Raw genomic sequence first — 27,516 nt, forward strand, 5'->3', positions numbered from 1 at the left:
ACTGCAAATATAGGAGCTGCTTCTTCCCTAAAGGCAGACACTGGGTTGGGAGAAGCTGAGACCAGACAGTCTATGAGGAAATACATAGGAAGGGACAGGGGGTATTTAAAGCATTCTACAAAAAATTACGTATTAGTATTAGTCAGAGCCCACAGCAGAAAGGGGGACAGTGTGATGGTGTGAGACAGCTGGAAACTGAGAAAAAATGACGATGACACAGGGAAATAAATGAAGACACGAGGAAAGGGGTCAGTCAGAAGGACGGGGGAATCAGGATGGCGGAGCCTCCCTGTCAAATGCCACCAGCTGAGGCCCCAGCTGCGGACACTGATTAGCAAGACAACTGTTGGCAGCAGCCTGGCATTTCTGGTGTTTGGAAAGGAAGGGGGTGCCAGGGTGGGGCAGGTGTGATGAGCCAGTGCTGAGCCTGGGGATGGAGGGGTCTGGAGCTCCTGGGTACAGGGGCCCTGCATTCCCCAGCTCACATGAGCCCTCCATCCTTGGGCCTGAATCTCCAAAGGATCCCAGTTTTTGCCAAGACAGGGATCCTCACGTCTTCCCACCAGGGACATTCTTAATGAATTGGCCACTGGCCACCTGGGACCTCAGCCCCACCCCCCCCCAGGCTCTCTAGCCTCCCCACCCAGACATCCAGAGCTCAGCCGGTCAAGGGCCCAGAGACAATTCCCTTCTTTTCCATTCTTATTATCTGCGTTAGCTGCTCCAAGGAGCTTGAGGAAGGGGAGGGGGAGAGGGCAGAGGAGGGGGGGTCTCAGTACACGCCAGTGAGAAGATGGGAACAGCAACTCACCCACGCTGACCACACCTTTGGGAAGTCACTTGTTTTATTAGTGGGCAGAGAGGCTGAGGGTGGGAGTTTGGAGAAAGGACTGGGACGGTCTGGGAGAAGAAAGGTCCTCTTCAAGGGTCTTCAGGCTCCAAGCACCACCCCTGATCAGAGGGTTAGAGATGAGATCCTCCCACAAAGGTGGGTGGGTGGGGCTGGGGCTGGTCCAAGAGGGAGGACCTGCCCTCTCTCCGTGCGGTCCCACCTCCTCACTATACAGTCACTTCCAGACTGTGACTCCCCTTCTTCTTGCAGCTGAGCTTGCCATTCCCATTACCCGTCGGCCCCTGGATGACCTTGACAGTCACGTTGCTCTCCTTGAATCTCACTGAGAACCTGGAAGGGGAAGAGACAAAAGACAAAGCTAGTGCCCCCATCCCCTATGCCCATATTTTTATGATGGTTCCCCCTTCCCTTCTTGAGGCAAATACAACCCCCTCCCCCCAGCCCAGGTCAGAAAACTTAAGACTCCAGGGACTTGGGTGTGGTGACTAAGAAGCTCCTCCAAGCCCTGCCCTGACACAGTTGCTTTGCTTTCTGACCCAATGAATTTCCCGGTCACAATGACCAACAGCTTCGTCATCTGCCAATCTGCCCCTCAGCCCAGCTCAGGGCCTTACTGCTCAGCCACGGTGACTGGAAGCTGCCTCTGCGTGGTGTCCAGCACAGCTCGGTACATTTTCGTCAGCAGTTCAACCACATGCTCACTGACCAACAGGAAGTCCCCCTTGGAACCCACAGATGATATCTTAGGAAGGAAAAAATAGCAGGGAAGGGGTTCACTTTTTCTCCTCAGGAGATATCCAAGGCCCAGAGGAAGAGGTTGGGGCCCCATCACCTCCAGCCCACCCCAGCCCTGTGATGCCCACTCCCTTCTCCAGGATGAGACCTGCCCCCACCCAGCTGATACCTCACTCAGATGCAAGCCAAAAAGCCCATCCTTGAAGCTGGTGACTGACACCCCGGCCACACTCTCCAGCCCAATGACAGTTTTGGCCTGGGACTTCTTGGTGTCTGTGAGAATCACATGCCCCTTGGTCAGGAGTAGAATTCGAGAGGAAGTCTAGGGACAGAACAGGAAAGGGTGAGGAAAGATGGGGTCAGCCCCCACCCTTCCAGCTGTGGGGAGGCATTCAGGATGCGGCCTTCACCTTGCCGTTGCCACGATTGACCTTCCTCACAGTCTCTGCCATCAGAACAGGCCCTTCCTCCCCGCTTGTCAGCTTCTGCAGCTTGGGGTTCCCTCGCAGCCCAATATAGTCACCGTGGAAGGGAATGGGAACACTGAGAACATACAAGAAGCATGCAATGGAGACAAAGCCCTTGGCATGGACCCCAGGGCCCTGCACCTCCCCGCACTGCATTCCCATCTTAGTCCTCCAGTGCCCCTTCCCCCATCCACCACCATATCCGCTATCTCAGGGATCCACAGAGCAGGGTCCAGGACCAACATCCGTATCCCCTGGCAACTGTTAGAAAGGCAAATTCTTGGGCCCCCACCCAGACCTGCAGAATCAGAAACTCTGAGTGGGTGGGGGGCGGCAATCTGGGTGTTATCAAGCTTGCCTGGTGATTCAGGTGCACCCTGGAATTTGAGACCCACTGCTCTGTCCACCTGCACTTGAAGAAACTGACTGCAGGGTCTGGGGCTCTCACCTCGGGGGGTATGCAGCCTTCTTGCCCTTGAACAGCTCGCTGGCGCAGAGCTTCTCCCTCAGGACCTCTACCTGCTTTGGGGACAGCTGGTCCCGGAACTTCTTGCACTGTGAGTGGGTTGGAGCAGAAGCTATGATCATGAAGGAAGGGGGCAGGGCTGGGAAGGGAGGGAGGGACACTGAGATGTGGAAGGAGAGGGACAGACACTGGAGAAGAGGACAGAGGGAAAAGAACAGGCACTAGACACTTCAGAGAGGGAAGAGGCTGGAGATGCATTGGGGAGGACAATGGGGACTGAGGGTTGCTGGGGAGGGGTGGAAATAATAGGATATAAACCCACTGAGGGCTGTATGCCCAGCACAGGCCCAGTCCCAGACAAGGTGCTCAATAAGCATGTCCTGAATAGAACACTGTGCTAAGTGAAATAAGCCAGACACAAAAGGACAAATATTGTATGATTCCACTTATATGAGGTACCTAAAATACAGTTGGGTGCCACATAGTGACATTTCAGTCAATGACAAACTGCATGTGCCATGGTGGTCCTATCCTATATAATAATAGACAAATATGCAAATTGACCGCACCTTCGCTATGCCCAAGCCACGCCCACCAGCCAAGCCACGCCCACCAACCAATCAGGACGAATATGCAAATTGCCCCAACAAAGATGGTGGCTAATTTGCATATCATGACAGCGTAGAAAGAAGCCAAGAGCTGCAGAAGGGAGCAAAGCTGCAGAGAAGCAAGCAAGCCGGGGGGAGGAGAAGGGAGGAGCGGAGGCAGGGCCAGGGGAGAAGGAAGGAGAGTGGGCGGGGCCGGGGAGAAGGGCGGAGCGAAGGCGGGGCCGGGGGAGAAGGAAGTTGAGCAGGCGGGGCTGGGGGAGAAGGGGCGGGGCCGGGGAGAAGGGAGGAGCGGAGGCGGGGCCGGGGAGAAGGGGCGGGGCTGGGGAGAAGGGAGGAGCGGAGGCGGGGCTGGGGGAGAAGGAAGTTGAGCAGGCGGGGCTGGGGGAGAAGGGGCGGGGCCGGGGAGAAGGGAGGAGCGGAGGCGGGGCCGGGGGAGAAGGGGCGGGGCTGGGGAGAAGGGAGGAGCGGAGGTGGGGCCGGGGGAGAAGGGAAAAGCAGGCGGGCTGGCAGAGAAGGCGGGCCGGGGGAGAAGGGAGGAGCAGAGGCGGGGCCAGGGGAGAAGGAAGGAGAGAGGGCTGGCGGAGAAGTTAGAAGTTAGAAAAGCAGGGGGGCTGGTGTAGAACGCGGGTAGGGGGCAAGGGAGGAGAGCAGGCAGGGCGGGGTAGAGTGCAGCAGGAAACCCTATTGCAGGATTTTTCCTGCAACGGGAACGCTAGTCCTATATAATAAAAGGGTAATATGCAAATTGACCCTAACTATGGAACGACCAGAACGACCGGTTGCTATGACGCACACTGACCACCAGGGGGCAGATGCTCTACACAGGAGCTGTCCCCTGGTGATCAGTGTGCTCCCACAGGAGGAGCTCCGCTCAGCCACAAGCTAGGCTAACAGCTGCAAGCGCAGTGGCGTTGGTGGGAGCCTCTCCCGCCTCCACAGCAGTGCTAAGGATGTCTGACTGTGGCTTACAAGTAGCGGGCCTAAGCCGCAGTCAGACCTCCCCCGAGTGCTCCCAGGCTGCCAGAGGGAGTCTGACTGCCAGCTTAGGCCTGATCCCCCGGGGAGTGGGCCTAAGCCGGCAGGTGGACATCCTTCAAGGGGTCCTGGACTGCCAGAGGCTGCAGGCTGGGCTGAGGGACACCCTCCCCTCCCAAGTACACGAATTTTCATACACCGGGCCTCTAGTAAGATTAAAATGGAGCTGAAAAATTACTATCATCTTGTGACAATGTAGCCATGGGAACATCATAGCACATGCATTACTCATGTGTTTGTGGTGATGCTAGTGTGAACAAACCTACTGCACTGTCAGTTGTATAAAAGTATAGCACATACAACTATGTACATAATACTTAATAATGGTAATAAACGACGATTATGTTACTGGTTTATGTATTTACTATATTATACTTTTAATTGCTATTTTAGAGAGCACTCTACTTATATTAAAAAAGTTTGCTAGCCCTCACTGGTTTGGCTCAGTGGATAGAGCGTCGGCCTGTTGACAGAAGGGTCCTGGGTTCGATTCCAGTCAAAGGCACATTCCTGGGTTGTGGGCGTGATCCCCAGTAGGGGGTGTGCAGGAGGCAGCCAATCCATGATTCTCTCTCATCATTGATGTTTCTACCTCTCTCTCCCTCTCCCCTTCTCTGAAATCAATAAAAAAATATATTTTTTTTAAGTTTGCTATAAACAGTATGCCACATTACGACAGCAGCAGCCTCATATATCTCGTGTTCATTGCGTCTCTTGATTGCATCATTTTCTCGTGTGCTTGATTTAATCTCATGTTGTTTTGTGCAGTAACATGCTGTATGAACTGTAGCTGGGAGCAATAGGCTGTACCATATAGCCTAGTTATGTAGTAGGCTATACCATTGAAGTTTGTGTGAGTGCACTCTATGATGTTCGCACAACAAAATCGCCTAACGATGCATTTCTCAGAACGCATTCCCGTTAAGCACTGTATGACTCTAGTCAAATTCCTAGAGTAGGCTCGGGGAGGGGGAAATGGGAGTTATTGCTAACTCAGTACAGAGTTTCAGTTTGGGATGATGAAAATAGTAAGGAGATGGATGTGGTGATGACTGCACAACAATGTGAATGTGCTCAAATACCACCAAACTGTATATATACTTCAACATGATTGAAATGGTAAATTTTGTTATGCATATTTTACCACATTTAAAAAAATATGTTTCTATTGATTTTAGAAAGGAAGGGAGAGGGGGGGAGAGAGAGAGAGAGAGAAACATTGATGTGAGAGAGAAACATCGATCTGCTGCTTCCCACATGCACCCTGACTGGGGATGCAGCCTGCAACCTGAGTATGTGTCCCAACCAGAATCAAACCAGTGACCTTTCAGTGCACAGGATGATGCTCAACAAACTGAGCCACACTGGCCAGGGTGACCATGATCTTTAAAAAAGATATTTTTATTGATTTCAGAGAGGAAAGGAAAGGGAGATAGAAACATCTCCCTTGATGAGAGAGAATCATGGACTGGCTGCCTCCTGCACACCCCTTACTGGGGATCAAGCTCACAGTCTGGGCATGTGCCCTGACTGGGAATCAAACTGTAACCTCCTGGTGCATAGATCGAAGCTCAACCACTGAACCACACCGGCTGGGCCATAATTGTTTTTAAAGAGAAAAGGAGTGGGAGAGGGAAAAGAAGAGAAAAATCAGAGGGAGAAAATAAAAAAGACACATGGGAAGAGAGGTGCCTGGGCCTCACTCACCTTCCACTGGTGGTAGAGCCGCTGCAGCTCCTGATTGGCTGTGGTGAAGCACTTATAAGGGGCTGCTGGCCACTTTTTGTCCAAGATACTGGTAGATGGCAAATTGTTCTTCAGCCCCAGCAGGAATTTCTGTGCCTGGATTGGAAGCAGGGGAATTGAGAGTGCAATGATGAGAAGACAGGCCCCGGACAGGCAACACCTCAACCTGGTATTCAAAGTATTTTACTTAGAGCCACCTCGTCACAGGACCCCCTGCATGACCCTGGCACACCAACCAGACAGGACTCCTCGCCGCGCCCTTTGCCCAGCCCACGCATTGCCACTCTGTGCCTTAGTTCATGCTGCTCTCAGCTCAACACTGCCAGCCCAGATTCTACCCATCCTTTCAGATGCCGTTCCAACCTCCCGATCCCCTGGCCCAGGGGAGCCCTCCTTTCTTTGGAGCCCCCTAGTACTCTGTCTATACTTCTGTTTTCGTACTAACGTTACTTGCATGGAAATCTCTCTAGACAGTGAGTCCTCAGGAGTTAGTCTCCAGGTCTTGAGTTTTTCCCCCATTCAACATTTACTGAGTGTCTGCTCTGTTCCTGGCACTGTTCTAGGTATGGAGACACAGCAGTGAACACAGCAAAGTCTTTATACTCCCTGAGGTTACATTCTACTGGGGGTGGGGAAGGAGGCCTCTCACAGCAAATAAACACATATAATGTAATGCCAGTTCATTACATATGCTGTGATGCAAAAAAGCGGCCCGAGACAGGAATGAGTGGTAGTATATTCCAGAAACAGAAAGAAAGCCAGAGTGACTGAATTAAATTCAGTAAAAGGAGAGAAGATCAGAGAGATGGTTGGTCAAGGACAGATCCTGACGGGCCTTGTTGACTGTGGTGAGGACAGAGGCCTTCATTTGGAGTGAAATAGAACTAGAGGGCTTAAAGGGGAAGAGTGACATAACCTGACTTAATATTTTTTTAAATATATTTTTATTATTTCAGGGAGAGAGATAGAAACATCAATGATGAGAGAGAATCATCGACTGGCTGCCTCCTGCACGCCCCCCACTGGGGATTGAGCCAACAACTTGAGCATGTGCCCTTGATGGGAATCGAACCTGGGACCCTTCAGTCCCCAGGCCGACACTCTATCCACTGAGCCAATCCAGTTAGGGCTTTTTAAATATATTTTTACTAGAGGCCCGGGGCATGAAATTCGTGCACAAGGGGGAGGGGCCCCTCAGCCCGGTCTGCACCCTTTCCAATCCAGGACCCCTCGGGGGATGTCCGACTGCCTCTCGCAACCCAGGACCGCTGGCTTCTAACCACTCGCCTGCCTGCCTGCCTGATCACCCCTAACCCCTTTGCCTGCCTGCCAGATCGCCCCTAACCACCTCTGCCTGACTGATCGCCCCTAACTGCTCCCCTGCCTGCCTGATCGCCCCTAACCACCTCTGCCTTGCCCTGCACCCAGGACCCAGGATTCCCTCCTCCAGCCAGTCGCAGGCACATGGGACCCGAGCTTTCCTCCCTCTGGCTGGCCGCAGGCACCCAGGACCTGGGTCGGCTTTGCTGGGGCCGGCTGCAGCCGCAAGGGACTGTGGGTGGGCGGCTTTGCCCAGGCTGCAGCCGCAGGCGCCCGGGACTGCGGGGCGGGGGGAGGCTTGTCCCTCTCCCGGTCCACAGCCTGGCTGGTCCCCATTCCTCTCTCCCCAGTGTTGAGTGTCTGAGCAGTTCCAGTGCAAGGGAGCGAGGGCATGATGACCATTTGCATATTAGCTCTTTATTATATAGGATTGATTTCAGAGAGAAAGGGAGAGGGAGAGAGAGATAGAAATATCAATGATGAGAGAGAACCATTGACCGGCTGCCTCCTGCAGGACCCCTACTGGGGATTGAGCCTGCAACAACCTGGGGCTGTGCCTTTGACAGAATCAAACCCGGGACCCTTCCGTCGGCAGGCTGACGCTCTATCCACTGAGCCAAACCAGCTAGGGCCTAACTTAAAAAATTTTTTTAAATATATTTTATTGGTTTTCCACGGAGAGGAAGGGAGAGGGAGAGAGAGAGAAACATCAATGATGAGAGAGAATCATTGATCGGTTGCCTCCAGCACGACCCCAGTGGGGATTGAGCCTGCAACCCAGGCATGTGCCCTTGGCTGGAATCAAACCTGGGACCCCTCAGTTTGCAGGCCAATGCTCTATCCATTGAGCCAAACCAGCTAGGGCAAAAATTTTTTTAAAATTTAATATATTTTCTTATTTTGAAAAAATTTTAAACTTGCATAAAAGTTGAAGAAAACATTATAATGAACATCTGTATACTGTATACCCCTCATCTAAATTTACCAATTGATAATGTTAACATCTTGCCCTATCTGCATTCTCTCTCTAACATATGCCCCCGCATACACAGAGATGCATATACATATACATATATACCAGTGATGGGCAACCTTTTGAGCTTGGTGTGTCAAACTTCGCCAAAAAACTGAGCATAACTCAGTAGTGTGTCACTTTGAGGAAAAAACATTATTTCACAAATGTTTCATCCTCAGGAGCTGCAAATGTTTCATCCTCGGCATGCGGCCACCTCAGGGGCCGCGTGTCATCAGAAATGGCTACGCGTGTCAGTGCTGACACGCGTGTCATAGGTTCGCCATCACTGATATATACAAATCTTCATGTCACATTATCCTAAAGTAGGTTACAGATATCATAACATTTTCCCCTAAAACTTAAGCATGCATCTCCCTAGAACTGGGACATTTACTTACACAATCACAATTCCATCACTATACCTAAGAAAATTAACATTGATTAGACTTACTCATCCAACAGCAACGCACTCAAATTTCTCCTCATGTCTTTTATATACTAAAAATGTCCTTTTCAGCCTGGTTGGCTCGGCTCAGTGGTTGAGTGTCAACCTATGAACCAGGAGATCCTGGTTTGATTCCCAGTCAGGGCACATGCCCAAGTTGCAGGCTTGATCCCCAGTGTGGGGTGTGCAGGAAGCAGCTGATCAATGATTCTCTCTCATCATTGATGTTTCTCTTTCTCTCTCTCTCCCTTCCTCTCTGAAATAAATAAAAATACATATTTTTTAAAATGTCCTTTTCAGCTTTGTTTTTATTTTTCCTGTTTCGGATCCAGTCAAGTTTCACCTATGGCATCTGACTGTTTTAAATCTCCCCCAATCTAGAACCAGAACTCGTGAGTCTTTATATTTCAGGGAGCACTCAACACCCTTTTCATTTATGGGATAGAATTATTGAAGGTACAGAAAATGACTTGATCTTGAGCACTTCAAATTTTTGGAATTTTGTTGTTGTTGTTATTCCTCACCGGAGGATATTTTTTTTCCATCGATTTTTTTAGAGAGATGGGGAGAGGGGGAGAGAGAGAGAAAGAAACATCGATGTGAGAGACACATCAATTGGTTGCCTCCTGCATACACCCAACTGGGGCCAGGGGACAAACCAGCAATCCAGGCATATGCCCTTGACCGGAATTGAACCTGTGACCCTTCAGTCCACAGGCCGACATTCTAACCACTGAGCAACATAGGCCAGGGCCAACTTTTTGGCATTTTTATGAAAACTTTTTACTAAGACATTAAGTTTAAAAAATTAAAATAGAAAAATGCACAGCACACAGCATATTGCTCTAGGAGCTATCCAAGCTTTTTGTATCTTCCACTACAAAGACCTAATGAGCTTGATCTCATCACCCTGGAGTCTCTCTGGTCCTGGGTCTGGTTTGATTCACCTCAGTAAACATTCCTAAACAATCCCCCATGTTCCAACTGATGTGGAGCCTCTGAGGGTTTTCTTTTTTTTTCTAGATCTAGAAAGTTCTGCCTTTCCCTATGTAGCCCTCCATCCCCAGGTCTACTGAGGGCCATGTATGCCTGGTCGCACAGGCCTCTATTGGGGGAAGGGGACAGGCAGTTTTAGGCAGTGACTAAAACTCTGGAGTCAAATAGTTTGTATCCCAGCTCTACCATTTACCAACCGTGGGACTCCTAACAAGTTATTAGGCCTCTCTGGGCCTTAGTTTTTAACCTATAAATGGCTTACTTCTCAGGGTTGTTATCACATTAGAGTTAATGCATGTAAAGAACTTAGTGCATAGTTAAGTGTTCAAATAATAGTAGGTATTATGCTAGTATTAGTATTAGTTATAGGCAAGGCAATTGCAAAATATTGACTAGTCAGAAACACTGGGGGAGTCCATGCCTAGTGGCTCTGCATGCATTCTTCTTAGGGATCTGAGTTAGTGAAGTTCTCATCTAAACCCAGCAGCTCCTGGGGTGATATTTAGCAGGTACCTGATAACATACAGGTGAAAGAAGAGGTGGAAGAAGAAAAAATAAATAAATAAAAAATAAAAGAATGAGAAAAAAAGAAAGAAAGAAAAGATGGAAGAGGGGCAAGTCATGAGATAAGAGTAAAACCAGATGACAGGTCTCAGGAATGTAGTTACGCAGTAAGAGAGCAGGAACTCTGAGAGGCAGACACGGTGGAGCCAGCTGAGGAGAGATGGGCTGAGGCGGCCTAGGAAAATGGAGCTTCCCTGAGGAGGGGGAGGAGGACAGGACGAATGTTCAGGGAGGCAATGGAGAGCCTCAGAGCCCCTATTCCTCCAAAAATCAAATCAGTAGCCCTGACCGGTTTGGCTTAGGGGATAGAGCGTCGGCCTGAGGACTCAAGGGTCCCAGGTTCGATCCTGGTCAGGGGCATGTGCCTTGGTTGTGGACACAGACCCAGTGGGGAGTGTGCAGGAGGCAGCTGATTGATGTTTCTATCTCTCTTCCTCTCTGTGAAAAATCAATAAAATGTATAAAGAAAAAAAAAATCAGATCAGTGGAGGGCAGTTCCGCAGCCCTCTGCCTCAGCCCTCTGCTCCTCCTCCTACCCTCTGTCCTTCCCCAAGGTTTCCCGGGAAGTGCTGCTCCCTCCCTGTCTGGTTTCCTTCTGACATGTCTTAGCAGCACCACTGCTTTCTACCCCCTTCTCTGTCCTTGTTGTCCTCTCACTGGAAACTGCCCATAGTCTGAATGTCCAGGCCTGGTCCTGGCTTCTTCCTGTCCACTCTGACCTGAGACCTCCACAATTAAGATCCTTCCTGAGGCTTAATTTCAGACTCAACTGCTATAGTTTCAGAAGAGATAGAAGGAAAATATAATTCCGGCACCTTCACCCCAACTCTAAAATAGGTTCGTTAACTCTATGTGTCCTCACTCTGTCTTCAATGAGGCTCTGCTCCTCACCTGCTGTCAACCATCCAGTCGTCTCTTGGTGGGTGTGCTGGGACCCCTTCCTACCACAAGGTTGCCTACCCTATCCACTCTCAAATGTGCTGTGATTCTGCCCCTGAGCCCTGAGACAGGCAGGTTAAGGAAGCTCTTGGGGGGGAAGCTTTGAGTCACTTCTTCTCAAACCTCACATCTTTCTCTTTCAAACCTGTCCCTCCATCCTCAAACCCCCACTCCCACCCTCAACACCCACCACTTACAAGGCTCTTGTAGATGAAACTTGACAAGGTGAGAGCAGCCCCTGACCGGAAGTATTTTCGGTAATCCTTGCGGGCCTGGCAGGGACATACAAGAAAGGAGCCAGAATAAAGATAGTTAGACCTAGAAGACAGAGCATAGACCTAGAAGAGGTTCTACTCTTTTCAACCACACAAAGAACAGAGCAAAATAGAGAGCTGAGACTACAGCTGGAGAAAGTAGTCAGATAAGTTGGCAATGAGGACATTCAAAGCAGAAGGCAGAGCCACACATATGTACGAATCTTCTCAGCATGCAGCCACACTCCCAGACACACATGGAGCAGCCCCAGAAATACCCAGACACAGACACGCCATTGCACAGAGGCATGTCGGAGGTTCAAGTAGGACTTGCTTCCTGCTCCTCCATCCCCCCAGCAGCTGGGACAATGGAACCACATGTGGTTCAAAAGGAACTACATGTGGAGAGGGAACCTTTCTCCCCTTTTCCATTACCTTCCATCCTCTCACAAAAGCCTGGATCAATAATGCTGACGCCTTTATCTTTCCATAGCGCTTCTTTTGCTGTAGGAAACAATGGGCCTGTTAGAAAAGGCCTACCTCCTGAACCACCCTCCCATTTTCCACTCTCCTAGTAGAGTGAGGGGATGGGACTTTGGGGGTTACTGGTACCATGGTGCCCCGAAACCAAGAGGAAATGAGGATTTGACTCTTGCGCATCTGCTGGTAGTGGGTGCGGCAGCGCCAGCCTCGGTAGATCTTCTGTATGAGTGTGGCCAGCTGCTGGATTCTAAGGCGTCTCTGCTCCTCCAGGTAGAAAAGCTGCGGAGCGGTGAAAGTGGGAACGGAGAAGCTGGCCTAGGGGAACAGTGCTCTCTCTTCCTGCACCCCACAGTACCAGAGGCTTCCCAGCCAGTGTTCTATTTGATCATTCCTTTGTCCTCTGAGTTCATTCATTTATTTACTAATTCATGTTAACAAGCTTCTACTAAACACTAACTCTGTAGCCGCTACTATGCTAGGATTTGGAAACTCAGACACATTACCCAGACCCACAAGGAGTCCTGCTCCAAGTGGAGGCACTCAGAGGGGGCCCTGCAAGCACACCTGATTCCAGGGCTCTCAGTCAGGGCGGGAGCCCAAGGAACAGTCCCGCAGAGAGGAGACCTCCTCATCCACTATCCGTTCCAGGTTCTAGATGCTCCTTTCCCCACCCAGCCTCTCCTGCAGATGAGGTTTCCAACTCTTCCGCCCCCACCGAATACAGGTGCACTCTCCAACTCACAGTCTTGGGGCTTTTAATGAAGATTTTTGTCTTCCCAAAGGTCATCTCCTCTGAGGTGCAGGTGCTCAGCTCCCCCAGGATCTTCTCCACCCCCTCCCTACGAGAGCAAATGGGGAAGGCTGCCAGGGGGCAACCCAGGGGAGGGGCCTCTCCACCCCTCCCGCAATCCCTTCCGCTCTGGGAGAGAGTTCAGGGCTTGAACAAGAAGACTTCATTGTCTCTTCTCCCACAATGTTCCCTGCACTGCCTTCTCCACTCCCCACTGAGTCTTACCGGTCTCCCCCATTCCAGCGAGGCCAAGTGCTCCGGCTCAGCAATCGGTACCTTTCCAGGAAGGGCCTGTACCCCTGGCGGAAGGCATAGCCCGCCCGGCGCACACGCACATTCTCCAGCAGTCCCAGGTACCGAGCCTGGGTTGCCACCAGCTCCCAGGAGAACTGACCTCGCTGTTGATGCTCGTTGGGCTTTATACACCTGGTGGGAGGGAGAGCAAAGTCCAGGCTTCAGAGGCTTCACCTTTGCCAGTGTGACCCATCCTGGTCTCTACACCCCAATTCTGCACACATTACCCTTAGGTGAAATATTTCAGAGGAAGTGGTCACACTGGCCTTTCCAGTTTCACTCATCAGTATGGTCCCCACCCAAATCTAATGCTCTCCCTGCTACAGGACTCTCACAGCTCATCAGGCTCTGCTTTCCCTGAGAAAAGGGTCTCTGATACTCTTATTCCAAAGTCACCTCCCCCTTGACATGTTCTATAGCATGCAGATGTATGTAGCATGTTTCCTTATGTGCCCAGTATGTCACCTGATATAGTTGGGGTTCTTGGAATATAGGTTCTTCATGAGTATGGCCACAGAACTCTTAAACTGGGCCCCAGCAGTTGGGGGGCGTTTGAGAGATGCCTGCTTAGGATCACCTTCAGGGAACAAGGACCGAAGGAGTGGGTGCTTGGCCTTCCACATGGCCTGGGACAAGTCCCGGAAGAGTAGGTCGTTATTCTTGTCAATGAAGCTGTTCACGTTATATGTCACCTGTAGAAGAACATCTATTGGTCTGGAGAGCCCATGACCTTGTCCCAGCACTTGGCCCTCCCAGTTGCAGATCCTCCCAATTCCTTCCCCGTTGCCTTCAGCCTGTGCGCAGGCCCTAGCCTTGACCCTCCGGCCCCGCCATATCACCTTGCCCGCATAGTGGCAGATGCGGAAGCAGCTGAGACCCATGGTGTGGTCATACTGGCGCTGGGCGTTCTGGGTGACTTTGCTCTCGTAGTAACCATGCTTGGAGAAGAGCTGGTTCAGCTTTGCTAGGAAAGTGGAATCACTGACCACCCCAGGCCGCAGGCACTCCTCGTCCAGCATGGCCAGGATACCTCGCTGATTCTGGCCAGGGGAACAATATCAGCCCAACCTAGACCTGGTCCTCTAGGATGTCCAGATCCTCTGTCCACTCACCCTTTGCCCTTTTTACCACCCTTGCCAAGTGGGGTGAGGGGAGGGGGATGGATGTCCAGGGGAAGGTCCCAAAGATAAGAGAAGGATAACTCACATGCTCAATAAGGTTACAGATAATGCCATTATCAAAGTAGTCCACCTTTTTCCATGGTATGCCCTAGCAAGGGGAGGTGGAAAAATTACAGGGAGCAGGTCTAAGACAAGTCTCCAAAGACCCCACCAGACCCAGGCTCCCTTTCACCTATCCCACAAAGGACCATCAGAAAGCCCCATAGTTCAGAGGGGTCCTTGGTATGGTTTCTATCTGTGTCCCCATTTCTCCAAGGTTCGTGGAGAATTTGTGGTGTGGGTAGAGGGATACATGGGAAGACCCAGAGCAGCAGTGAGGGGAAATCAATGTAGAGAGCCCTGTAGGTGCTGTAGGGTAGAGAGGGAAGTGCAAGCTGCTAGGTAAAGATTGGGTAGAGATTACCCAGCTCTGGGGGTGGGGATCCTTGAGTATATGGAAGAGCAAAGGGCCACACCACTCTGGCAACCAACTACAGAACCAAAGCACGTATGTGAGTTTATCATCAAGCAACAAAGCTTTCTGTGCTTTAGGGATTTGCTGGGCATCAGGCCTGCAGGCAGGATACCTCCTGATCCCACCCCAGGGCCAGATGTAGCAGTTCAGGCCATTCGCAGGTGTGACTGGGGAACAAGCTTCTCTCTCCCTCCTCCCTCACAGGTCTTCAGGGAATGCAGAGTGGAATTAAGTTGCCCTCCCACTCCATTCCAAAAATGTCTTCCCTGACTGATTAAATGAATTATGGTATTTATTATAGCATCTTTAATAGACTGATACAGAAAGATCTCTTGTTAAATTATGAAAGCAAGGTGTAGAAGAGGGTGTATTCACTGCCTATAGATGGGAAGGAAATTGAGGAGGCTGGGGACAGGGTGGGAGAGAGGTCTTTCTTTATACACCTTTTAAGCTTTTTGAATTTTGAAGCACAGGAATATATTATCTACTTGATCATTTGAAAATTTAATATAAGCCCTGGCCTGATAGTTCAGTTGGTTAGAGCCTCATCCCGATACCTCCAGGTTTCAGGTTCAATCCCCGATCAGGGAACATACAAGAAACAACCAACAAATGCATAAGTAAGTGGAACAACAAATTGACCTCTCTCCCTTGTCCCCCTTCCTTTAGCATTTCTCTCTCTCTCCCTCTCTCTTTCTCCAAAACTCAATAAACATAAATTTAAAAAATTTTAAATAAAAATATCCAAATACTTTTAAAAGCTTCTCTGTACATTGTTATCACAGTGCCTGAAGTTCTGCCACAACAGATTCCTGAGAGCTCACAGGGAGCATCCCTGGGAGGACCTTGATGAGTGAGACTCAGCACTCACACTTTGGAAGGAATTAACTCAATCAGAGAGCTGTCTGACACCTAGTCCTAGAGAACCGCTGAATAGGGGCTGGAGTGTGGAAATCCTGAGCCACGGGCACTTCTGGTGAGAAAATCTGGGGTCAGCGTGCTACAAGAGGGGAAGGCAACATCAGAGCCTGGAGGAGACAAAGGATTCTGAGGAGTTTGAGAAGAGCACAGAAAGGGATGTGGTTGGGTGCCAAGCCCGGGAGAAAAGTCCCTTCTAAATGTGGCTCACAGTGTGCCATAGGCCAAGCACAGCTGTCACTTCACTCTTGTCATGACTCCCCCTCACACACACACCCTTCTATCTAGCCACCCGCTTCCTGGCCTGGCCTAGAGTATGGGGAACTGGGGGGGGGGGGGGAGCAGAAAATTAGGGCTTCTTGGTAATGCTGGAATGTTCAGCTGTGCAGGGAAAACTTTTTGTCCTCCGTGTTCCCACAGGGGAACAATTGAGAAGAAATTGTGATCAAGGAGAAAGAAAGACCTGGCATGTGCCTAGAAGTCATTTAAGCAAGAGGAGGTGGGGAGAAGGCTTAGTTTACCTCTTTCTTATATTCCTCTTGCTCCTCTTTCAGTGTTAGCTCTATGAACACCTGCTGTAGCTTCTCATTGCAGTAGTTGATCACAAATTGCTCAAAGCTATTGTCCTAAGGGAAGGCACACAGATTAGAGAGACCAGCTCAGCCCAAGATACTTCCTTCCTCTCAGCCCTACCTCCCCTCTCTCACATCCCCTTTGAGCCCATCCGCCTCTAACCCTAGGGTACTGCGGTTGGGCAAAGTTGTCTTACCTCTAATATTTCAAAGCCATAGATATCCAGGACCCCCATTACCTTCTTCTTCTCCCCAATGCCCACCTGAAGAGGAGGAAAAGATAAGTCTGAGGACGGGCCCTTCTACAGTGATGTGATGATGGAGGTGATTGGAGCAAGGGGCAAACAGAACTCAGGTGAGCTTGACCAAGCTGGACAGGAATTGTGATTTTATTCTCCTTTCTCTTCTATATGCTGGAGGACAAGCAAAGAGGGTGGAAAGGAGGCAAAGGAAGATGCAAATAGATTCCAGGACAGTGCTCCCATGGTGTAAGGTAGAAAGACATTGAAATCCTCTCAGGAAATAACTATCTCTTAATTTGTTGAGCATTTTATTTAAAAATCTATATTCTTATTTCATTAATTATATCATAAACCTAAAAGGAGTGATTATTCCCATTTTACTGATTTAAAAAATCAAATTTCAAAAGAGCTAAGCATTTACCAAACCTAGAGTCAAATCCCATTTTACCCCACTACCCTGCAGTAATAGCTTCTAAATGGATGGCACTTTCATGTACATAATCTTTAAATAATAGTTCTATTTTTATTTAATTCACATACCAGAAAATGTACCCTTTAAAGGTATACAAGTTGGTGGGCTTTAATGTATATTCAGAAAGTATACAACCATCACCACCTAATTCCAGAGCATTCACCATCCCCCCAAAAGAAATCGTGTGCCCATAAGCATTAGCAGTCACTCCCCAGTCCTCCCTCCCACCCCCAGTCCCTGATAACCACTATTTACATCCCATGTCTATGGATTTGCCTATTCTGGGCATTTCATATAAATGGAGTCATTCAAAATGTGGCCTTTTATGTCTGGCTTCTTTCACTCAACATGTTTTCAAAGTTCATCCATGTTGATTATGTACCAGTATGTCATTCCTTTTCATGGCCAAATAATATCCCATTGTATAAATATACCACATTGTATTTATTTATTCATTTATCAGTTGATGGACATTTGAGTTGTTTCCACTTTTGGTTATTAAGAATAATGCCTCTTTGAACATTCATATAAATTGGTTTTCAATTTGCTTGGATATATACCTAGGAGTAAAACTGTTGGTTATAATAACCATGTACACAATTTTATCTCATCCTCACTAAACCTGTGAAGCAGGTAGGCATTAATGTCCCATTTTCCAAATCAGGAAACTGAGGTTCAGAATCTTTGTGAAATTGAAAGGCCACACGCTGGTAAGGGTGTATCCAGATAGTCAAAAAGCCAGTGATGTTTCCACAATCACACACTATTGGAAGACACTGTACAATTCCTCATTGTTCTTACTCTGTTCATCTCAGAAACCATGGTATAGGGCTGGTGACCAGGGTAGGAGAAGTGAGGGTGGTAGAGTGTTGAGGGAAGAGGGCGATCTCTCACCTTGATACTCTCATTGATTCGATTCACTATCCAGTTGAAGAGACGGCTGTAGATGTTCTTAGCCAGGGCATCCCGGGCATACTGAGCCTACAGGGCAAGGCCAAGCTGGTTAGTGTGGCAGCCACAGAACAGAATCAGAATCAGGCCCTCCCATAGGGCCCCTTACCTGAACAACATTCAGTGCAGTGACCACCTTTTCTTTAGCAGTCGCCATGGTCCTTGAGCACAAAGCTCTCTCTAGTTCCTTTGAATCCAAACCCATCATTTCCCCAATCTCCAGAACACCTGGGGTGATGAGGAAATACAACATGGCCTGAGAGAGGGCTTTCTCCCAGGGGAGGGAGGAAGCAGATAAGTGAAGTTGCTGGGAGACTGGTGTCCCTGGGCCCTGCTGGAGCAGCCCTTGCATCCAGTTCAGAACATGGCCTGGAAGAAGGTCTGGGGAGGTGGAGAAAGGGGAGATCTGGGAACTTTCCATGCATTATCTACTTTCATATGAAAATCTCCTGAAATAGGTGAGACTCGGAAAGGGCTCAGAACCTATGTGTACCAAACTTCAAAACCTCATTCCAATGTGCCTTACTGGGAGTTCTTAATGAGTATGTTTGGGGAAGAACTCAGGAGCAGGCTGAGTGGGACTAAATCAGAGTGAAGTTAGTTATACTAGAGATGGTGGAAGAACAGCAGGAGATTCGGGGAGCTGGGTGGGACTTCAGCAGGGGGATGCAGACCTCTCCCATCAGAGATGCCACTTGCTGATATTCCATTGGCCTGGAATTCGTCTGACAGCTCCACATTCCCCAGCTTCAGCACCAGGGCTGTCACCTCTAGTACCCATCGGATCTCCTCCTCGGAGAACCCAATCACAGTCATTGCACTCTTAGGGAGCAAGCAGAAATCAGAAGTTAAACTGTGGTGCCAGTCCAATGCCTCCCTCCTCAAAGCCAGAGCCTGGGCTCAGGGGATGGCCTAAGAGCCCAAGCCTCCCCTATCCTGGGCACCCACCTGCACAGACTTGAAGTTGGAGGCGTCGTCCATGCCATCCACTCTGGACACTTCTCGGTTCAGATAGGCATAGCCACTTGTATCCCGCTCGAGCTTCAGGGCCTCTAAGAGGGCCAGTGTTTGGGGAAAGGGTTAGTACGCAGGCTCTCCAGCCTTGACCCTCACAGCCCTAGCCCTCGGTGGGTTCATTCATTTACTCAAAGAAGCCTTTTTTTTTTTTAGTTTCTTCCCTTGCCTCCTTTATTTTGGGATCATTAATTCCTATACTACACTAAATTTTTAAGTGGTATTCAGGGTTTAGGTGTTTGTAATTATTGGGGTTTTCTCCCAACTTTTATAAAAGAAAAGCTTCATTTTATTCTTCTCCCCATCCTCAGGGTTCTGAACAATAAAGACAAACAAACCAATCCTCTACACTGCTCTGGTCTCAGTGATTCTGAGGATGAAGGTAAGGAAGGAAGGGTAAGCACATACCCCCCACTCAGCCTTGCTGGTGCATTCGTTATTTGTTCATAAGCACTGACAGAGTGTCAGGTACTATGTTCCCAACCCGGATCCCTCTTCTGGAAGGGTTCTCTGGTGTGGTGGGGCTGAGTCAAATGGCTCTCTTATGTTCCCCTGTGGTGAGTCTCTATCCCAGCCCCTATCACGTGGGCTAAGTTATGTTTTCTCCCCACAAATAAACATCTTGTGTGTTGGGACTGTGTTTTTCACCTTCATAATCTGTATACCTGGAACTTTTGGCATGCAGGAACTTCGTTCTTTTTAATAAATGAATCAAGGGAATGGTCAAAGCTATTTACCAGAGATGGGAAGGAGTGGGTTAATCATGGAACTTTAGGGATATCAATGATGTCTAATTCAAATGATCTGAGATTCAGTGAGTATCTCTCAAACTAAAATTTAATGGAAGCTTCTCCCAAGACACAATTTAAAACCAAAGTGTACTAAAGAGGAACGTCTGAACACAGAATGAGTCAGAAAGGCCCTGGGATGTTGACACTGGGGAGGGCCTGCCTGGTCTCAATTAAACCAACGAGTGACAGAACCAGAACAAGACACTGGTGCCTATGATTCAGACAAATGGAACACAACCAAGACTATTAAGCCAGGAGGGAGATCAGACCTGTGGGGGCACCTGAACCATAGATCTGCCAGAGGAAAAAAGGAAATAGGTACAAGCCCAGCACAGAATAATCGGAAACCAAAGGGAGCAGATACCCACAGTGCTCTCAGCTAGAGGGCGGACTGACAGGGCCTTTGGTCTCACTGGACCCTGTAGTGATGCCAGTACAACATTCAAGCTGGGATGGGCTCTTCCTTGGGACAAGGCAGCTTGCCCTATTCCTTCTGCTCCTATGCACATCTGCAAGGCCTACTGGCACTGACCATACTGCATTGCAGTGTATCTGTTCACACATCTGCCATCACTAGGAGACTAAGTTCTTCAGGGACAGGATCCATGTCTTACTCAACTCTACACCCCTAGAGGTTAGCACAGTGTTCGATCATAGTAGGTGCTCAAGAGGTGTCTGCTGAATGAATGAATGAAACCTAGGTGGAACTGTCTAAGAGGAGGAAATCAAGGACAGGGTCCTGGGTGAAACAGATGTAGACCAAGGACAACTTCAACGGAAGCTCAGTGAAGGTTCAACATCCTGCTGAATTTCCTGCTGAACTATCAGTAACTTCCCTTCAGCTGAAGATAGGAAAGGATGATAGATGGACATGAGAGTTCCATTTTTGAAGCCTGCTCAGGGAAAGAGGAACAGCAGGACAGAGGAATACAAGCAGTGATACAGTGGTGGGTGATAACAGATGAGGAATGCGGAAGGAGGAATCAGAGGGGCTCAAGGAAGAGGCTGCGGGGACCCAGAGGGGACTGATGGCGGCTGGGGATGTTCGGGGCAGGCACATACTCAGCAGCTGTGCATCTGCTCCGGCCAGCAGCTGATAGAAGATGTGGAAGTTCCTTTCTCCTTTGAGCTGCTTCACCACTCGGGATTTCTCAAGCAGATCTGGCAGAAAATTAGAAAAGAATGTTTTGCAGATCTGGGAGATACCTCAGCTTCCCTCTAATTCTGCCCTCATCCCGGACATCCCTAGTGGTTAGGACGTCAGGTAGTCTAATATTCCTTCTACCCACAGTAGCAGATTAGCAGAAAGGGACACCGTGGGGCAGGTGGAAGAGAGAGGCGGTAAGCAGAATGGGGAGACACGTACAGTTTGTGATGACGCCACCGAGAGGGGATCCCTTGAAGTCAAACTCAATATCCATGTATTTTCCCTTCAGGGGCCAGAGAGAGAGAGGGAGACAGACTTTGCTTCCTTCTCTTGTCACCACCCTGTCTAGGAAGGGTCTGTGGCACATTCTTCCCTCTCAAGCCTCCACACCCTCTCCTCCCAGACTGAGATATTCACTCACAAATCGAGAGGAGTTGTTGTTGCGGATGGTCTTGGCATTGCCAAAAGCTGCAGAGATGAGGAGAGGGGCAGTGAGGTGGCTGAGGGGAGAAGAGGGACTCTCGAGAAGGAAAAGGAGGAAGGTCTTCCAGTCATTGTGCCAATCTCAGATTTTTCAGGCTGAATGAGGACAGTGGTTTTGGAACAATGGGAAGGTGACTAGGGCTGAGTGACTCTGGGGTTGGCCGGGTGAGGGGTACAGAGGGCAGAGCCCAGCATTCTCACCCTCCAGCACTGGGTTTGACTGAAGCAGTTGCTCCTTCACAGAGTTCACCTGTTCCCCTTTCCCGCAGACGGCCGCCACATAAGACATCACCAGCTTACTAGCCTCTGTGCAAGAAAAACCCTCACATGGATCTCCACACCACCCTCCGTATCTTCTCTCGTCCCAGCACCTCAGAGCCTTCAGAGTCAGGAAAACCAAGAGGGAATTTTGGGGGTGGGGGAGCGGCAGGGGCAGGGCTAGACCTGGCTGGGAGAGACAAAGGGTTAGTTCCAGAGGTGATCCCACAGCTTTCCCAGCAGGCGCCTCACCCGTCTTCCCGGCTCCACTCTCCCCCGTGATGAGGATGCACTGGTCTCGGTCCCGGAACTTCAGTGACTGGTATGCCATGTTTGCCAGTGCATAGCTTGGGAGGAGGAAGGAGGTAATGGCTAATGTGGGGTCAGTCCAAGACACCACATTCTCTCAATCCCCAGCCTCCAAGTCATCCACCCTCTAATTCTAAGGAAATGGCAGGCTAGGAAGGGGGCTCCAGAGGGCCAGGGGCAGAAGGGCAGCTAGAGGTCTCCTCTAGGAGGAAAGAGAGAAGAAATTAGGATGTCTCCTCATCAGGATCATTGTCACCTTCCCTTGGTCTCTCTACTTACATATGGGGCTTCAGCTCATAGAAGGTACATTCCTGGTATTTGGTGATGAACTCTGGGCCATAGATGGGCAGCTGTTGGTAGGGATTCACGGAAACCAACACGTTCCCAATGTAGGTCTGTAGCCGGGGAGGAAGGTGAAGGAAAGGAGTGGGGGGAGGAATGGGAGCATGTGGACTCTCTGGCCACCACCGTCAGGGGCGCCCACATGTACTCACATAAATCTCTTTGTTCTCATAGCGCAGCTGGAGGTTCTTGAGCATAGACTCTTCCTCCAGGGGTTCCAGGAGCACGAGATCCTCCACCCCTATGGAACCTTCCCTGAGATTCATGTTGAGGAGCTGATCCTGGGGTAAGAGGGGAGCTTTGTTGATGTCTGCTCAGCTTTAGAGACCCGTAACTGAGAGGAACAAGGCAGAAAGGACGAGGAGAGCCTTCTCCCAGTTCCAGCCCTAGAGCGAGTCCTTGGCCTGGAAGAGACCTCTAGACTAGCCCACGTTAATTGTGGGAGGAGGTGGGGGATCCTTTGCCCCCTGGGTCAGGGTTGGTAGGGACGGGGCAGGGATGGGACAGGACCACCTGCCTCTGACCACCAGGGTAAGGAAGGATCACAGGTAGCACCTGGGGAAGCATATCTGTGCTTGTAAGAGAGGGGTTGGGAGGACAAGATAAGCAAAGCTTTGCCCACAGCCAGGCACCAAAAGCTCTCTCCTCCCTGCACGGAGGCCCTGGCCAGGGTCTACACTCCCTGATCACTGTCCCGGTTCTCCTCAACTCCCTACCTCCCACGGCCCCTGTTTCAGTCACCCAACCCACCCACACCCATTTCAAAGGTTCTTCCAAAGGAATCTGCTCCCCTCTCATTGCTACAGTGAGATTCATTTTTTAAATGGGGAGCAGATGAGGTGAAGAGTTTGAGGACGGAGTTGGGAGTTCCTCCATAAAAGACTGGAATACCCCAAAGAAAATCAAAGTGAGCTTTTTCCCCCCAACAAACTAGTAGCTTTCAGGACCTGTGGATGTGCCTACACTTCTGTCCCTATTTTTCTATTTCCAGTTTTCACATGAATTCCTATAACCTGGCCTAGACTTTGTCCTTGGGGGACACATCCAGCTTTTTAGTAGGAAATGAGCAAGGAGGAGCAGAGTGGGAGAAGCAGGGAGCCTGGGCCCACTGCCTCGGTCCCAGCAGAAGGCACACAGTAAGTGTCCCCTGAGGAGGAAGCCCAGCCCTCCTCAGTTTTTCCTGTGGGACTGACTAGGTGGGGTGGCCTGGTACAGAACAGAATTATCTGTACAATGGTCAATGCCACTCCCCACAGGAATAAAGGAGCCATATCCTCCTCCTCTCCTGCATAGCTGAACCTGCGTGGGGGAGGGGAAGAAAGCAGGAATGAAAGTTTGAGCAAGAAGGGGATACAGCTGCCTTCTTCCTTCACTCAGCTTTCCCCAAGCTCCAGGAAAAGAAGGCAATTGTCATTTTGAACACAAGTGGTTAAGTAACTTGACAGGGAAGGGTGAGAAGCAGAAGCAGGGCTGGAAGAAGGCATCTTTTTTTAATTTGGATTTGAGGCAAGTGGAAATATGACAGGTTGGAGGTAAGACAGGGGAAAAGGAAGCCAGCCCCAGGTGGGTACCATAATACCCAAAGGAGGAGCAGTGACAGGTCAAGGCTAGACTCACCCAACACTGGAACTAGGGTGTAACTTCACTGTTCCTTGGAGAATGGTGGACGAAACCCCTATTCAACAGGAAGGGGGCATAGGATGCCCGCCCCAAAGGTGGAGAGGTGCCTCTGTTAACAGGAGCTGTCCATGGTGTTGGAGAGGCCAGGAAAGAAGCTGCCCTCCTCTTGCCAGTGTCCAACCGTTCTGACCTTGTCTGTGCTGCCTCCTCCAGCCAGGGCTCCTTGTGTCGGTCAAGCCAGAAGCCAGAGACGGCTGCTCAGCACAAAGTCCGAGGCTGTTCCTGCTGAGGGTGTGGTTCGCTTAACCCTTCACAGGCCTGAAGCCCAGAAGGGAAACAGTAGTAACAAGAAAGCACCTGTAGTAAGAAAGAGTTATCTGGCTGGCCTTAGCCGAGCAGCTCAAGTTGAGTTCTTGTGCCATTGTCCCAAAAATTTGGAAATGAGAACTGGAGTGGAATTTATTGCCAAGGATAAACCTTCCCAAAGTCAGAAATTTGTCAAGGAGGAAGGTAGGCTTGGGTATCTTCCTAACAAAGACTCAGTATCTCCCTCAAACCCACCCTTCCTATCTTATTATTGAGTCAGGGGTTGTCAGTGACATTACTTTAAGAACTAAGCAGACAAAATACCCAAATTCCTCATAAATCAGACCCCATGATACAGATCTAAAAACTAGTTAGTAATAATGCCTGACATTTGTATAGACATCAGTTTCATTAAACTCCCACCTGTATCATCACTTTGAATCACACACCGTGTGAGGTAGGCAGTACAGATATTCCATTAAAAAAGAAAATGAGAGGCAAACACTGAGGCTCAGAGATTACAGTGTGCCCACCGTTCCACAGGCAGTAGGTGGCAGAACCACGGACTGAATGCAGCTTCCTGACCCTCAGTCAGCCAGAGGTTCCAGCCCAAGTCCTGGCATTTCTAATTTTAACCCTTCTGTGCCAGGATACTGAATAAGACCTTGAGACAATGTTTCCTGGGCACTAGCCCAGCTGGAAATACCTGCCTTCGATAGTAAGCAGCTTATAAAATCCTGTTTTCCAGGGTACCCCCTCACCCACCTGGAGAAAATCCTGAACAGCAGGCTCCCTCTCCCACCATTCTCCCTCCCAGGCATGCACAAATACACACTTAGCTGAAGGCAGAGACTTGATTCTCCAACTTGCAGTCACAGCTGCTTGGTTCAAGGTCCAAACATTATTGCTTTGCAGAAGCATTCTGCAGAAGCCTGGCCCATCAGCAGTCCATTATCAACCTGCCCTTTCATAATTTATTGATTTACTATATATATGTGAGGGGGGGAGAGGCAAGGAAAAGAGAGAGAGAAAAGGCTGAGTGGAAGTGACATCAGAACATAATCCCCAATACAGATAGAGCAGTATCAGTGTCGGAGACAAAAATGACTACAGATTCCCTATTATAGAGGACACAGATGAACAGACCTAGAGTGAGAAACCTCTTCCCCAGGATCACACCATTGCAAACCTGGCAGAGGTGGGACCAGAAAGAACCCAGGTCTCCTGTTCTCCAGGCCAGGAATCTGCAGCCACCTACAACTGGGGTTTAGGTGTCCACCCGTTCACTCATTTATTGAGTGCCTACTATGTGCTCACAAGAGAAGCAACTTTAAAATGAGATGGCAACCTTAGACTTAGAAACAATGGCATAAACATCACAAGCTAGGGTTTGTCTGAGACCTAAGATGAGTTCTCTGGACATGGAAATTTTGAGTGTTAAAACTAGGAACCTTCTAGGCAAAGTGGGAAAAGTGAGTCACTCTAAATTAACAAGGTGTAAACTACACCTCCATGTCATCTGAGATTTTAAGATCTATTAAAGCATTCCTGAGGTGAAGATGCATGGGGGGTTGTGATCTCCTGTTTCTCAAACAAAAATGAAGCAACTGGAGCTTACTGGTCTTCTTCCACTGACTCCAAAATCACCTTTCTCTTCCCCACCATTAACATTTCTTATCTATCTCTGTCTGGGTGGCTTGGCTGGTTGGAGCATCATCCTGATATGCCAGGGTTGTGGGTTCAATCCCATCAGGGCATGTAGAAGCAAGCAATGAATGCATAAATAAGTAGAACAACAAATTGGTGTTTAAAAAAATCTTTTTTTGTCTGTGCAGGGGCATGAGGGAATTATTGGGGGTGATGGAAATGCTCTATATCATGACTGTGAAAATGATTACACAACTGTCTCCATTAGTCAAAATTCAAAACTGGTGAATTTTATTGTATATAAATTATACTTCAGCCCTGGCTGGTGTGGCTCAGTTGACTGGACATCATTCCATGCACCAAAAGGTGGCTGGTTCAATTCCAGGTCAGGGAACATAACCGGGTTGCGTGTTTGATCCCCGGAAGGAGGAATGCAGGAGGCAACTGATTGATGTTCAGCTCTCACAGCGATGTTTCTGTCTCCCTTTCCCTTCCTCTCTCTCTAAAAATTAATAAAAATCATTTGTTTTAAATTACACTTTAATAAAGCTGGCAAAAAAGGGAAACTTCCAAAGTATTTAGTGCAGATTTCTGACAGAGTTTGGAAGCCAACCATCTGATTAAACTAATTCACATTTATTCATTCTCCCAGAGGTATTCATTTTTTAAAAGATGTTATACAATAAAAACACAGTTTTCAGATATGGTGAAGATGTTTATTTGGTGGGCAAAGGGTCTTCTTGACTCTCACAAATTATCTGGTGTCAATTAGTAACATTGACCAAGTACTTAGTATGTGCCAGGCAACAAGGTAAGTGCTTTACATTCTTACTATTCAAAGTGAGGTCCACAGACCAGCAGCATCTGAATCACTTGGGAGCTTATTAGAAATGCAGAATCTCGGGCCCTAATCGGGCTTACTGAGTCAGAAGTCTGCATTTAAACAAGCTCCCCAGATGTGTCCTATGCATTTTTAAAGTGTGAGAAGAACTGGTTTAAACACCTTATCTTTTTTCTCTCCTCCCTGAAACCCTATGATGAAGCATTCCTGGCAATTATGCTTTAAGTTTTTATTAATTTAGCCATTAATGATCATCTATGTCTCTTATTTACCTAGTATAGTTATAGAAGGCAGAGGAAAAAAGATGCCATTACTGTGCATTAATCTACATAAATTTACATACAGTCTGCATCCTGTTTTCTTCCTTTCACAATCTTTGAAAAATGGACAATGGGTTTCTATGTAATCTAAATAACTAAGAAAAGAGTAGACAGGTACAGAATGCAAATGTTATAACAGATTCCCAGAGCAAAGAAAAAAGCCAAAACATAAAAAATAGAAGATTCAGATTCCTACTACAGAAGCTGGGCCTAGACATAATTGGTTTTATTCCATGCCCCCTAATGCTCACTACAGCCCTACTCCCTCTTCCACCCTACACCAAGTTTTTGGCAGGCATTTCACAGCAGGATCCATGGGTCTGCCCCTCATCCCAGTGGAAATTAAAACAAATACCTTATGTCATTTTTTAAAATTTAAAGAACTAAAGCACAGAGTAGCTCCCTGGACCAGGAATAACCTATATATTGTTTTTTATGAAACAGCACAATAGTACAACCTGCTACTTCTGTAAGAATAGCCTTTAGAGATCTGGCATCTTGGGAAATCATCCAGCCCAGGGATGAAAGTAGAGCAAGAGATACCCAAGATGGGCAGCAGTAGTTAAGAAAGAAAGGGAAAATAGATGGCATGCAAACGATCTCATTAAAAAGATGAAACTGAGGAGCTAATTACTCAT

The 27,516-nt window shown here is 48.8% G+C and overlaps 1 protein-coding gene across 3 annotated transcripts; it reads right to left on the minus strand.

The window, feature by feature from the left end:
- Positions 1 to 688: 688 nt before the first annotated feature.
- MYO1A (myosin IA) lies at positions 689 to 27,440 on the minus strand. Of its 3 annotated transcripts, none has more exons than XM_079774854.1 (27): positions 23,762 to 27,440; positions 22,297 to 22,425; positions 22,082 to 22,197; positions 21,437 to 21,840; positions 21,174 to 21,220; positions 20,972 to 21,035; positions 20,668 to 20,766; positions 18,749 to 18,852; positions 18,475 to 18,622; positions 17,910 to 18,028; positions 17,744 to 17,830; positions 16,333 to 16,398; positions 16,085 to 16,189; positions 14,217 to 14,279; positions 13,850 to 14,050; positions 13,476 to 13,702; positions 12,942 to 13,142; positions 12,669 to 12,765; positions 12,056 to 12,205; positions 11,879 to 11,947; positions 11,387 to 11,461; positions 5,872 to 6,006; positions 2,504 to 2,610; positions 1,999 to 2,131; positions 1,758 to 1,910; positions 1,468 to 1,595; positions 689 to 1,183 (listed from the first exon to the last, which is right to left on the minus strand). In XM_079774854.1, exons 2-27 carry the CDS (start codon positions 22,408 to 22,410, stop codon positions 1,060 to 1,062), a joined length of 3,336 nt encoding a protein of 1,111 aa, XP_079630980.1. In that variant the 5' UTR covers positions 22,411 to 22,425; positions 23,762 to 27,440; the 3' UTR covers positions 689 to 1,059. The 3 variants fall into 3 exon arrangements, with proteins under 3 accessions (XP_079630980.1, XP_079630981.1, XP_079630979.1); XM_079774855.1 differs by having other exon boundaries at positions 21,437 to 21,541; positions 21,746 to 21,840; positions 22,297 to 27,440; XM_079774853.1 differs by having other exon boundaries at positions 22,297 to 27,440.
- Positions 27,441 to 27,516: the final 76 nt, after the last annotated feature.

This window comes from Cnephaeus nilssonii (genome assembly GCF_951640355.1).
Source record: "Cnephaeus nilssonii genome assembly, chromosome: 6".
In the NCBI taxonomy this organism is placed as follows: Eukaryota; Metazoa; Chordata; class Mammalia; order Chiroptera; family Vespertilionidae; genus Cnephaeus; species Cnephaeus nilssonii.